Source organism: Loxodonta africana, chromosome Y (genome assembly GCF_030014295.1).
Source record: "Loxodonta africana isolate mLoxAfr1 chromosome Y, mLoxAfr1.hap2, whole genome shotgun sequence".
NCBI lineage: Eukaryota > Metazoa > Chordata > Mammalia > Proboscidea > Elephantidae > Loxodonta > Loxodonta africana.
The window spans coordinates 20,233,660-20,248,165 of record NC_087370.1 but is presented as its reverse complement, the minus strand read 5'-3'; the positions used below and the strand labels follow the sequence as shown (position 1 = coordinate 20,248,165).

The window sequence follows — 14,506 nt, the reverse complement described above, 5'->3', positions numbered from 1 at the left end:
TGGCACAGTGGTTAAGAGTTGGGCTGCTAACCAAAAGATGGGCAGTTGGAATCCACCAGGCACTCCTTGGAAACCGTATGGGGCAGTTCTACTCTGTCCTATAGGGTCGCTATGAGTCAGAATCGACTCAACAGCAAAGGGTTTGGTTTGGTTTTTGGTTTTACTTTGATTTTAAGGTTTTTCTTACCCACGAAACCAAAGATGAACCTTAGAAAACAATTTTCTTGCCTGAAATTGATCCTGCCTTCAGCTTTTATTCACCCAAAGTTGCTAATCTTTACTTTCCTGTTAGTAGCCAGGGTTGCTTAATTTACATCGCAAAAGATATCATGGCTGCAGGTGGGTGGAGGGCCAGAGACCACCTTGTGACCAGATAGCAGTTAATTTCAGTAAAAAGAGGAAGGCAGGGTTCAATCAATCAGTTAAGATTAGTCAATGGTTGATTTTCTTTACTTTTCCTTCCTTTTCTCTTTATAAGCCTCATTGTAACCAGCCTAACGGGGGTGGGGGTGGGGTGGAAAACAACCCGTTGCCGTTGAGTTGATTCTAACTCATAGCCACTCTATAGGACAGAGTAGAACTTCCCCCTTAGTTTCCAAGGAGCAGTTGGCAGATTCAAACTGCCAATCTTTAGGTTAGCAGGCTTAACTCTTAACCGCTGCGCCACCAGGGCTCCATAACCAGCCTACTTTGAGCTATTTCTTTCTTTTTTTTTTTTTGGAATCCAAATGGTCTCCTCATATGCATGTAGAATAACTGCTCAGAACAAAGCTTCTGTTTCCATTTATGTGAGTCTTGATTATTTCTTAACAAGGCTGAGTCTCCCCCCTCCCCTTAATATAAACTCCAACATGGAATTTGGAGTACTTTATCACAATTTTGCCAACAGCTGTAGACTGTTTGCATTTGAACACCCCTAAATCAGATGCATTTCCACTTACTCCCTCCTGGGGTCTTTTACATGCTAATGGTTTCCCATAGGAATGGGGGAAAAATGCTCAAAATAAAATTAAAACATCAAGTTGAAGATAAAATATTCTTGGCAGTGTTTAGCAATTTGTGGAGCTCATTCCCAGCCTTGTTTCCTGTTGGACACAGAACCATCAGCCTCTTTTAGTTGCTTATAGTTTACCATAACCACGTTGCAAAATACGCTACTCCCTCTTATGGTCACACCGTTCAAATCTTGATTTTTTGCACCATTCAAATGCACTGCACCTTGCGACAGGGGTTTTACACAGCTCCAGAGATATTATTCATGAACTGTACAGCAACACGCAAAGCCACGCAAGAAGGGAAATCTTAAAATCTTACCACCGAAGGTGTATAATTTTCAGACTCACGATTAGGATAAAAATGAATTAAACACCAAAACAACGCACAGCAGCTAAGCCTGAATTTCCATATCCACGACTAACGCCCTTTAACTGTAAGCCACAAAATGAAACAAAATTCAAATGACGAAGTTTCATGGCACACAAATACAAGAGCCACGAAACCATACAACTGTTTTTCAAGGCCCCAAATACACAGATAATCAGGTAAAACATTACATGAAATATTTTCCTCTAAAAGATCAACTAATCACGTACACCTACACAAACAGGAAAAAAAAAAAAGCTAATATCTATGGTTATTATTCACTATTAAATTACCAAAGACGTGTTCACTCTACAGGGTTTTGCTGAACAACACAGGCATTCATTTAACCCAAAGAAAGAAAAGCACTTTAAACAAAAGTTAATTTTAAATTGATTGATGACCGTGAAACCTGCATTTATTTGAGGAAGGGTTCAGAGTCATCAAGAGAAAAGTAGTCAAATAAAAACTATATACGATATACAATGGCTGAACCACAGGAAGGTATTAAAACACAGTTTCAACTGGTTTTCCAGGAGCAAACACATGCTATAACAAAAAGCGACTCCTGGATAAGAGAATTTTCTAGCTGTTGCAGCGACGCAATTCAAATCAAATCGTCCCATCGGAATAAAACACGGACTTTCACAGTTGTCTCTTGCACAGCTATTAATATGAGGTAATCACTTACCTAAAATACCCAGCCTGTAGTTAATGGTGATCACTATGACATTTCCGTAGCTTGCCAAAATACTTCCGTCTATCATGTTGCCAGTTCCCTCCATGTAGGATCCACCATGAATATACACCATAACTGGCTTCTTACTGTTCTGATCATGGATGTCTGGAAAAAAAGGCCAGGTAAGGACAATAAAAAATCAAACTGATGAACTGATGCTGAAAAAAAAAAAAAAAAAAAACGGGCAGAGGCTACTTGTTGATCGTTCTAGTTTTAAGTCGATTTCATCCCATTTCTATGCATGAATTATAGACTCACTTAGGAAAATGTCAACGCCATTATATTTTCGATTCATAGAAATGATTTTTGGAGAAGGATACAGTCATTTTGAGTCATATGTATGCATACAACAGCTAATAGATAGACTAAGATACCAAAAAATAATTTAAGGTACTAATTTCCTAAATATTGCTTAAACTCTACAAGGTGATTTAAACTAAAGAAGCACATGGCGTATGATCCAAAATGTATTTTCATCACCTAATTAAGTGTAAAATCAACTGAAAATTATCATTTATTTTTAATATAATTGCCATCTTAAGTCAAAAGTGAGTGTATCAAATCATCTTTAAAAAAAAATGTAGTAGTAAAACTACGCACAGTCAATACAAGACAAATGATAACCAAGCTAAATAATTGTTTAAAAATTGTCAACAGAAGAAAAACATGTTTTAAAAAAGATGCCCAACCAACTCTTATTACTCAAGTTTATTGGTTGTAGTGATATCCCAACATATTTAAATGAAAAATAAAAGACATGTAATGAAAATGGCAAAAGATTCCAAACTCAAAGTGAGACTATTTAAACGACACTATTTAAACGCACATTTCCGGAGAATATAAATTTCCATTGTGATATGCAAGCCATGTGTACCCTTAGTCATTCTTTTAATTAAAAAAACAGATGTAAACATATTCCCCGATGATCTGTGATGACAGAAATTTTGAGACAATAGGTAGAATTTGTAGAGTGTGCTTTTCTGAAAAGGTGTAGGAAAATGAACCTATGCAGCCAAATCAGCCTACATTCCACACTTAAGAAAATATTTAATCAAGCTTTCTTCCCCTTAATTCATGGAGACGATTTTGGAATACTGGAAAGAAATTTGGAGATATTGAAATATACAATCGTGTCGATGGCGGCTACTTATGCAGTGAATTAAGATTATGACCTCGAATACCCTCACTGGGTGCTAGCGAGCTGAGAGGGGGTGTGAGAAACCCACAGGTTCTAGCATGCACTACTCACAGTAAAGTACAAAAAAAGTGTCAAGCTTCTCAGAACTCTGCACATTTTATCCAATACAAAAGAGACTCTCTTAATTTCTTGTATAAAATCCAAGTGCACGTTACACTTTATTAACCTTTATTAATCATAAACTACACAGTTTTTTTTTTAAACGAACTGCTGGTTGAATAAGGAACGGTGTTTTTCACCAATAAGTGCTTCTTTTTCACTTTGCGTTGGTCTTTCTGCTCTGATTTATTTTACAATTAGCGGCTGTTGGCGACTGAATTACAGACAAAAGAATAGGCGAAGATTTTGAATAGTTGCTTTAATGTTTCCCCTGAGAGTCTATTAGATTAATGTCTCTTACCTTGAATGAAAAAGAGAACAAGGTTTTCTTGAACTTGAGGGAGTAATAACTGGGTGTAATATTAATTAAAAGTACTTATCACAGTGTATTGGTATTTAATGGAAATTAGAAAGCATTTTAATGGTAGTAACGCTATATAGCCAATATTGTGCAAACACATCTTAGTTATTTAAGGGAAATATATTAAAAAAGAAAGCAGAGAGAGATGAAAATTATAATAGAATAAGGTATAAGAAGATAGGAGAAAAAAGCCGTGTTTTGTTTGGATAAAATGGCTGACGTTCTGACACGCTTACCAAAGCAGAGGCCGAGTGATGAGTTGGTTTTAGAAGAAACTATTCTAACACCATCAGAGATCTCTTAGAGAGCTGTTTGAGGCAGTGACAGCCCTATGAACTTAGGGCTTAGTAAAGAGATAAAGTTAAGGGAAGACCAGGCTTGAAAGCCGTGTTGCCAAAATTTTGTTTCTTGGAGAGCAGTTGATTTATAAAAGGAATCAAAGAGGACAGCAAAAACAAGCAATTGATAAAAAAGGCACTTGCAGGGAAGTTAAACTGACAGGCAGAGATAACTCACCGCCCACATCTCTAGCTTGAATTGCCTTTCAAGCATAGAACTAAAGGTTCATCGAACTCCTTCTTCATCCTTTCAGGGAAATAAATGGAGTTCCATGTGCTTTGCTACCCAGATGGGGAAAAAAGTGCTTTTATCCCTTCTATAGAGCCTTCTCAGCAAGGAGAAGTCTGTTTTATTTATTTATTTATTTATTTATTTTTCTGTTTTAAAATCATTTATTCTGCTGAAAAGGCAGAGTACAATGGGCTGGATGGCTGCCTATATTCCACATACCTTCCATTTTTTAAGAAAAATCATTACACTTCGGTTGGATAATTTGTCATGCCGTTTAGGATCCTTTGAGAAGAAACTTTGCATAGCAACAGAATATTTCAGGAAAAATAAAATGCTATCACAATAGTTGTGGTGTAAAAAGGAAGATGCATACAGCTAGCTTTTTGACCTTTCTTTCAATTCTTAGATACCCCTACGTTTTTCTTTATTTTTTTAAATGGTAGTACTCCTGAAAGAAACATCTCGTAAATACACTTTTTGATGTACTTCACTGTGAGACAGAGCAAATTTTTTGAAACCTATTACAGAATCAATGTTTGTAAAAGAAAAGAACCCTCCCCACACACACAAAAAAAGGGAAAAAAACTGAAATGCCACTCTCAAAAAGTTTCCATTGAGGTGTCAAGTTATTTTGAAGGTTATAAAACAACTGTTGAAAGGAAGAAAAGAAACTATGCATGCATGTTTTAAAATTCCATTTTCTCTTCTTGTGGCCAAGCAAAAAAGAAAAGAGAAAAAAAAAGAAGTGGACTTCCTTGGAAATAGCATTTTCTTACTCACTTGGCATTTAGATACAACTTTGATATGTCTTCTCAAAAGAGATTTGCAGGCATCTTACATGGTTATTGGGATTAAAAATAACAGTGGTCTCCCAAACAAGAAGAAAATAAAGAAGCACACCACAGTGTACCCGTTTCAAAGAAGGGGAGGAAAAACAGGTTGAAATGAAAAATATCTATATATAGAGAGAGAGATAAGATACAAAATCATGCATCAGGATCGAGCTTTGAAAACGCAAAAAAAATACCTTCATCTTCCCCACGGTCATTACTGGTAATATCATCTGCGTTTTTCTTTGTGTTGGCTCCTGGGGTCACAGTGAGAAGGAAAATAAAGGGAAAAAAAGAGAATTCAAAAACAACAGGTTTGCAAAAAAACCAAACGAGATAGAAATACTATCCAGTAAAAAAGAAGAGTAACAAAAAAGTTCAAATCTGTTATATTTGTATTTCAAAAAATGAAATAGAGCAGATGCAAAATGCATGTAAACATAAAGATGTCAAAAAGAACAGAGTCAAAATGTTATTTGCAAAAAATATTGGATACCCTGTGAAAATGCAGTTTGGGGGGTTAAAATGATATTACTATCAAAGAAGAAGAAAACAAACACCAAAGCGAATGTGAGTTTAAAATAATAATAAAAAAAAAGAACATTAAACTATCTGAAGAGAGATTTCCCACATTTTAAAAAGAAATGCATGTGAAATGTTCAAAGTTCTTCTAATTTCAACACGTTATCACTTATTTAAATTTTTCAAATATCACTGATCTGCTCTGATTAGGAAGTTCTATTATGGAGGCAGAAAACAAGCAATAAAGTAGAGGAATCTTAAACAAAGCATCTTATCTATGTTTTATGTTTAATTTAAAACCTACATTAGTTTCATGCATAAGAATTTAAAACATATTTTTAAATAGAAATTAGAAATGTCACTAATTGATTTAAATCACTAACATTTCGACTCTGAGGGAACCACTAATCATTTTCGGCTCTCTTTCTCTTTTTTTTTTTTCGATACTATAAAAATCTTGTACCTTATACCAAAATAAAACAGTATAACCTTCTTCCTTGTGTTTCAAGTATGTATTATTATCTGAATTTGTAAAAAAATAAAATAAAAATAAAGTCACCTACCTGGATCACCCCAAATATGTTATCTGAATAAGAATTCCACATAAAACAAAACGCAGGGATAAGTAGCTATCTGCCAAACGACTCCCTTATATCTTTATAATGCAGTGTGCCATTTTGGTTTGTATTTTCCAGATATGAGAGGCGAAAACAGTTTTGCTTGAATTGTGTAGTTAATTGGCTCAGCTTTATCTTCTTTTTATAGATAGATAGAGCCCACGAATGCATGTAAAAATACCACTAGCTTACACTGTGTCAATTAAAGAGAAAGTCTTTGACTGCCTGTAAAATGCTAGGAAAAGTGGTTTAATTTAAAGTAAAACCAGTTACCACGGAGTTGCTTTAACCCTTTGCACCATTCTGGACCTCCAAAGGTAAAAAAAAAAAAAACAACTCGTTGCCATCAAGTCGATTCCAACTCACAGCGACCCTACAGACAGAGTAGAACTGCCTCATAGGGTTTCCGAGAAGCGGCTGGTGCATTTGGACTGCTAACCTCCACAGATAAGGCACTGATGAAACCAAACCGGTTCCCAGTCAAGTCGATTGTGAGTCATGGCGACTCCACGGGTCAGAGGAGAACTGCATTCCATAGGGTTTTCAATGGCCGTGATCCTTCCAAAGTAGATTACTGGGCCTTCCTTCTGGGCAGATTCAAACCACCAAATTTCAGTTAGTAGCCAAGCACGTTAACAGTTTGCACCAAGGACTCCTAACTTAAAGTCAATCAATCAATTCCATTGCTGTTGGCTCGAGTCCGACTCATGGCAACTGTTGTGGATTGAACTGCGTCCCCCCAAAAATATGTGTCAACTTGGTTAGGCCATGATTGTGTCAACGTGGTTAGGCCATGATTCCCAGTATTGTGTGGTGGTCCTCCATTTTGTCATGGATGTAATTTTCCCATGTGTTGTAAATCCTAATCTCTGCCTGTGGTTAATGAGGCAAGATGAGATTATGTTAAAGAGGATTAGAGTGGTATGTAATACTCCTGCTCAAGTCACATCCCTGATCCAGTGTAAAGGGAGTTTCCCTGGGGTGTGGCCTGCACCACCTCACAAGAGATAAAAGGGAAGGAAAGTGAGTAGAGAGTTGGGGACCTCATACCACCAAGAAAGCAGAGCCCGGAGCGGAGCACCTCTTTTGGACCCGGGGTTCCTATGCAGAGAAGCTCCTAGTCCAGTGGAGGATTGATGACAAGGACCTTCCTCCAGAGCTGACAGAGAGAGCTTTTCCCTGGAGCCGACACCCTGAATTTGGGCTTCTAGTCTACTAGACTGTGAGAGAATAAAGTTTTGTTTGTTAAAGCCATCCACTTGTGGTATTTGTATTACAGCAGCACTCGATGACTAAGACAGTGACTCTGTAGGTCAGAGTAGAACTGCCCCATAGAGTTTCCAAGGCCATTGTCTTTACGGAAGCTGACTGCCACATCTTTCTCTCGTGGAGTGGCTGGTGGGTTCCAACCACCAACCTTTTGGTTAGCAGCTAAGTGCTTCAACCACTGTGCCACCAGGGCTCCTTCCTCAGTTAAGAGAGAGGGGGGAGAAAAACTGTCATCACAACATTTTCTCTGAAGGACATTCTTCAGTTCTGCATAACTCAAGGGAGCTTAAACACATTTATGAGCAAAAATTTGAAGTGCCGGGTTTTTTCTCTAGGTCAAATAAAGGTTGTTGTTTTCAGGTGCCATGGAGTTGATTCTGATTCAGCGCAACCCCATGTGACAAAGTAGAACTGCCCCATAGGCTTTTCTAGGCCATAACCTTTATAGGAAGAGATAACCAGGATTTTGTCCCATGGAGTCGCTGGGTGGGTTCCCAACAGGTATCTTTTGGTAAGCAGCTAAGTGCTTAACCGTTTAAACACGAGGGCAACCTCAAATAAAGGTTAAATATGGGCAATGTCATATGTTTAATTAAAAACCAGTTCAATAAATGTGGAATTGGAAAGAAAGAAGCCCAATTCCTTGAACCCTGGCAAACCACTGTTTTCATCTGATAGAACACAGAGTTCATCCATGTAGAGAATAACACAGACTTTTTCAAACACACTTAAAGTATGATATTGGTGTCTCACTGTATTATAGCTATTAGCATGATACAAAATCTATTTATTTCCAAAAATTATATCGTATTTAAATGCCTAAAATAAGTCTAAAAAATTAGTTCTGTGTCAAATTAGCTCAATTGTCTTTTTGGTATTAAGTCACAATTCATTTGTATAAAATCTATTTCAAAGCTATCTCATGGACTGAATTTACTGATAAATTTGGTTTAAAAAATGTACAAGGGATGTCTTTTTTTTTTTTTTAATTTTTATTGTGCTTTAAGTGAAAGTTTACAAATCATGTCAGTCTCTCACACAAAAATTTGTATACACCTTGCTGTGTACTTCTAGTTGCTCTTCCACTAATCAAACAGCACACATCTCCTCTCCATTCTACTCCCCGTGTCCGTTCAGCCAGCTTCTGTCCCCCGAACCTTCCCATCTCCCCTCCAGACAGGAGCTGCCCACATAGTCCCATGTGTCTACTTGATCCAAGAAACTCACTCTTGACCAGTATCATTGTCTATGCCATTGTCCAGTCCGATCCCTGTCTGAAGAGTTGGCTTTGGGAATGGCTCCTCTCCTGGGCCAACAGAAGGTCTGGGGGCCATGACCGCTGGGGTCCTCCTAGTCTCAGCCAGACCATTAAGTCTGGTCTTTCTACGAGAATTTGGGGTCTGCATCCTGCTGCTCTCCTGCTCCCTCAGGGGTTCTCTGTTGTGTTCCCTGTCAGGGCAGTCATTGGTTGTAGCCGGGCATCATCTAGCTCTTCTGGTCTCATCTTTTTTAAGAGAAATAAGGAGCTCTGGTGTCAAAGTGGTTAAGCACTTGGCTGCTAACCAAAAGGTCAGTGGTTTGAACCCACCAGCCACTCCATGGGAGAAAGATGTGTCAGTCTGCTTCTGTAGAGATTTACAGCCTGGTAACCCTATGGGGCAGTTCTCCTCTGTCCTAGAAGGTCGCTATGAGTCAGAATCAACCAAACGACAACATCTGAGTATACTACGTGAATGATACATTGAACTGCTTGCGTTAGGAAGCCCTTCTCACTTCTAAAAACGTTTTAATTCATTCAAGTAATAAGATTTTTTTTTTTAAAGTTTCTGTAGACACAGGTCACCTCATTTATTCAATGTTCTTTCATTAAAGAAAGAGAAGTTGCTAGAAAAAGTATACTTGTCTTCAAAAAAAGACGGAATGGATTAGGAAACAGAGAGTGCTCTGCCATCATGCTGCTTCCCTTCAACAAAATTTGTTCCTTCAGGGGTAGATGCCACCACCCTCTGTCAACATCTGCCGTGGCTTGTGTGTTGCTGGGATGCTGGAAGTTTGCCACCAGTATTTCAGATACCAGCAGCGTCACCCATGGCAGACAGCTTTCAGTGGATCTTCCGGACTAAGACAGACTAGAAAGAAAGGGCTGGTAATCTACTTCTGAAAACTAGGCAGTGAAAACCTAATGGATCACAACAGAAAGTTTTCTGACTTGCTTGCTTTGGACACATCATCAGGAGGGATGGATTGCTCGGACATCATGTTTGGTGAAGTAGAGGGCCAGTGAGGGAGAGGGAGAAGACCCTCGGTGAGATGGGTTGACATGACAACCCCAATGATGGACTCGAACGTGCTGATACAAAATCTATTCATTTCCAAAAATTCTATTGTATTTAAATGCCTTAAAAAAAAGTCTAAAAATTAGTTCTGCATCGAATTAGCTCAACTCTCTTTTCTTGGTTATTAAGTCACAGCTCATTTGTATAAAATATATTTCAAAGCTATCTCATGGACTGAATTTACTGCTAAATTTGGTTTAAAAAATGTAAAAGGGATGTCTTCTTTTAGAAAAATAAGGGGCCTTTACTTCTGGTGATTGCGAGGATGGCACAGGACCAGGCAATGTTTCATTCTGTTGTTCATGGGGTCGCCATGAGGTAGAGTCAACTTGATGGCGGCTATGGATCTATTTATCAAGGTTAGATGATTTCTACTTCTCTAAGGTTAAGGTCATCCTAGAGATCATCTTAGAAATATGCTGTCAAGCTGATTCTTACTCTTAGAGACCCCACATGACAGAGCAGAAGTGCCTCATAGGGTTTTCTAGGCTGTCCTCTTCACAGAAGTAGATCAACAGGACTTTTTTCTACCTCAGAGCTTCTGGTGAGATTGACAGCCAATCTTTCAGGTAACAGTGAAGCGCTGAACTGTTGTGCTACCAGGACTCCTTGAAAACATGCAGGAGTCAGTGAGAATGGCCACCTGTAATTATAGGCCACACCTGGGTTTACCTTTCCCTGCACCTGCCTTTACCTCCCTGCCCTATTCTTAATTTCTTCCCTCTTGTCAACCTCTTTTCTCTGTATCTGGAAACACCACCCCTGCAACCAAAACTGTTGCCGTCAAGTCTATTCCAACTCACAGAGACTCTATAGGACAGAATAGAACTGCCTCATAGGGTTTCCAAGGAGTGTCTGGCAGATTTGAACTGCCGACCTTTTGTTTAGCGACCATAGCTCTTAACTACTAAGCCACCAGGGTTTCTGAATGTTACACTTAAAATGGTTTAAGTTTCTTGTATGCAAATTATACCCCAACAAAGCTCTTAACAGTTACACTTTGGGCAACCAAGGAATCCAGTAAAGAATCAAAGGAATGGTCGATCAGCCTGGATTGCTAGTTAATGAGTAAAATAACGATGATATAAAAATTGTAAAATCATCATAAATCTTTAGAACATCTTTCTCAAGCTGATTGGGTACCTACCGTTCCCTGAACCCTCCCCCACTCTCCCTCCTCATAGGGGTAGTTGAGATTATCCAGATTTCACATACTGATGGTGAACCTGAAGGTTTTGAGCCCAATGACTTGGGGGAAGGCTCTGACATTTAACCCTTCCACGGGCCATGGGATATATACACTGTGTTACGTTTTCTGCCCCTGGAGGTTTAATGGCAGGCATTTGAGCCTCTTCAGTAAGTTCTGGTGTCATGGTGGATGCTGGTGCAACTGCCTAAAAGACAAGGAAGTTGATCCACGCCACGTGTGAGTGCTGAGAGCCACTCATATGAGGAGATGCTTCCTGGAGGAGTGATTGTGTGAAACTTCTGCGTTTTTAGGCTTCTGTACAGGGAGATAAGGTTTGCAAGTATGTTTACTATTTCCTTTGTGCTGTTGGGAAGGTACGGTTGCTGACATTCAGAGATATTGAAGTAAATGAGTTGTTTTTGGGGTGAAAACAGTTTGCGTTGCACTTTCTGGCCCATGGGACCTATATGTTCCACAAGTGTGATGGGCTTCACGGAACATGGGACCCACAATCAAACTGATAACAATTGTGCACAGCACGTAGAATGTTTACCTAGTATTTTGGGAAAGCTGAGTAAGATATTTTATGCTTCAAGTGTAACCAGGAAGTGTAATGCGCCACGGGACCCAAGTTTCCCGCCTGTGTGATGTGCTTCATGGAACATGGGGCCAATATGTCTGTCTTGCAATCAGCACCCCGGTTTTTAAAATAATAAAGAGCTACCAACAAACAATGATTCAGCATCCATTCCATTAGTGAAAAAAACACGACATCACCAAAAAACTATCCATGAAATGGTTAACATATTCCAGACCCTGCAGGGTGGCCTTGGTTTGGGTTTGGGCCAGGGTTGGAATTTAATGCCCCCGTGTTTCCAGAAGAAACTCTGGTGGTGTAATGGTTAAGAGCTACAGCTGTTAACCAAAAGATCAGCGGTTCGAATCCACCAGGTGCTCCTTGGAAACCCTATGGGGCAGTTCTACTCTGTCCTATTATAGGGTCGATATGAGTCGGAATCTACTTGACAGCAACGGGTTTTTTTGGATTCAGTGATTTATTAGTAAATTTCCAAAGTTTTCGCATCCATCAGCACAATCTGATTTTAGAACATTTCACCCCCAAAATGTTGTTTGTATCCATTCACAAGCACTCCATACCCCCAACCTTTACTCTGAGTAACCACCGGTCTACTTTCTGTCTCTATAGATTTCCCTTTTGAGGACATTTCATATAAACGAATTCATACAACAAGTGGTCTTTGCATCTGGCTTCTTTCACTTAGCATGATATCATGCAGTATTTCTTTATATATACATCGATATATCTTTATAACACAGGTTTATCTGTGTTTTACCAAGTATTAGTATTGCATTCCTTTTCATGGCTGAACGATATTCCATTGTAGGAATTCACTGTGTTTGGTTTAGCCATTTATAAATTGACAGACACTTGGGTTGTTTCCCCCTTTGCCTACTGTGAATAGTGCTGCAGTGAACATTGGTGTGCAAATACTTGTTTGAATACATGTTTTCATTACTTTTGTGTACGTTGTTATTGTTGTTGTTGTTAGGTGCCATCGAGTTGTTTCCAACTCATAGTGACCCTATGTACCACAGAAGGAAACACTGCCCGGTTCTGCGCGATCCTTACAATCCTTGCTATGCTTGAGCCCACTGTTGCGGCCAGTGCGTCATTCCATCTCATTGAGGGTCTTATTTCCACTGACCCTGTACTTTACCAAGCCTGATGTCCCTATCCAGGGACTGATCCTTCCTGATAACATGCCCAAAGTATATAAGATGCAGTTTCCCCATCCTTGCTTCTGGCTGTACTTCTTCCAAGACAGATTTGTTTGTTCTTTTGGCAGACCATGGTATATTCAATATTCTTCACCAACACCACAATTCAAAGGCGTCAATTCTTCTTCGGTTTTCCTTACTCATTGTCCAGCTTTCGCATGCATATGATGCGATTGAAAATACCATGGCTTGGGTCAGGCGTGCCTTAGTCTTCAAGGTACCATCTTTGCTCCTCAACACTTAAAAGATTTGCTCAGTGTAATGCATCTTTTGATTTCTTGGCTGCTGCTTCCATGGGTGTTGGTTGTGGATCAAAGTAAAATGAAATCCTTGACAACTTAAATCTTTTCTCTGTTCATCATGGTGTGGCTTATTGGTCCAGTTGTGAGGATTTTTGTTTTCTTTGTGTTGAGGTGTAATCCACACTGAAGTCTGTGGTCTTTGATCTTCATCTGTAAGTGCTTCAAGTCCTCTTCACTTTCAGCAAGCAAGGTTGCGTCATCTGCATAGCGCAGGTTGTTAATGAGTCTTCCTTTTAAGAACAAACTTGCTGGGTCATATGGTAGTTCTATATTTAACTATATGAGTAAGCCCCAAGCAGTTTTTCCACAATGGTGGCACCATTTTACATTCCCACCAACCATGCACCAGAGTTCCAGTTTCTCTACATCCTCACCAATGTTTATTTTTGTAATTTTTATTATGGCTATCTGAGAGGTTGTGAATGGGAGCCCCGGTGGCACAATGGTTAAGCACTCAGCTGCTAACCAAAAGGTTAGAGGTTTGAACCCACCAGCCACTATGTGGATGAAAGACGTGGCAGTCTGCATCCATAAAGATGGCAGCCTTGGAAACCCTATGGGGCAATTCTACCGTGTCCTATGTGGTCGCTATGAGTCAAAACTGACTCAGTGGCAGCAGGTTTGGCTTGGTTTTGAGTATGTACAAAGTGGTATCTCATTGTGTTTTGATCTGCATTTCACAATGACTCATAATGTTGAACAGCTTTTCACGTGCTTTTTAAGCATCCTTATATCTTCTTTGATGGGATGCCTATTCAAATTTTTTGCCAATGTGTTATTGAGCTGTTGTTGGTCTCTTACTATTTTTTGTATTTTCTGGATACAAGTCTTATACCTGAATATGATTTATAAATATTTTCTCGCAGTTTGTAGATTTGTTTTTCACTTACTTAATGGTGTCTTTGAAGTGCATTTAAAAAACAAAACTGACGAGGTTCAATTTATCAGCTGCTTTCTTTTATGAATTCTGCTTTTGGTGTCTTACCTGAGACATCTTTACCTAACCCATGGTCCCAAAGGTTTTCTCCTACTTTTTAATAAAAGTTTAAAAATTTTAGTTCTTATATTTATGTCTTTCACCCATTTTGAGTTAAATGTTGTGTAAGGTATGAAATAAGAGTTAAAATTCATCTTTTCCTATGGACACCCAGCACCACTTATTAAAAACACTATCCTTTCCTTATTGAATTATTGCGGCATCTTTGTCAAAAATCAATTAACTGCAAACATGAGTGTCTATTTCTGGCCTCTTAATTATATCCCATTGATCTATATGTCTATTCTTATGCAAGTACCATACTTTCCTGATCACTAC

The 14,506-nt window shown here is 38.9% G+C and overlaps 1 protein-coding gene across 2 annotated transcripts in view; it reads right to left on the bottom strand.

Moving 5' to 3' along the window:
• Positions 1-14,506, bottom strand: part of LOC100658716 (neuroligin 4 X-linked) — a 267,648-nt gene that overhangs the window by 141,997 nt on the left and 111,145 nt on the right. For both annotated transcript variants that reach the window (XM_064278733.1, XM_023539675.2), the window contains exon 2: positions 2,051-2,203. In XM_064278733.1, coding sequence (XP_064134803.1) covers positions 2,051-2,203 — 153 coding nt within the window. The remainder of the gene's footprint in view (positions 1-2,050; positions 2,204-14,506) is intronic.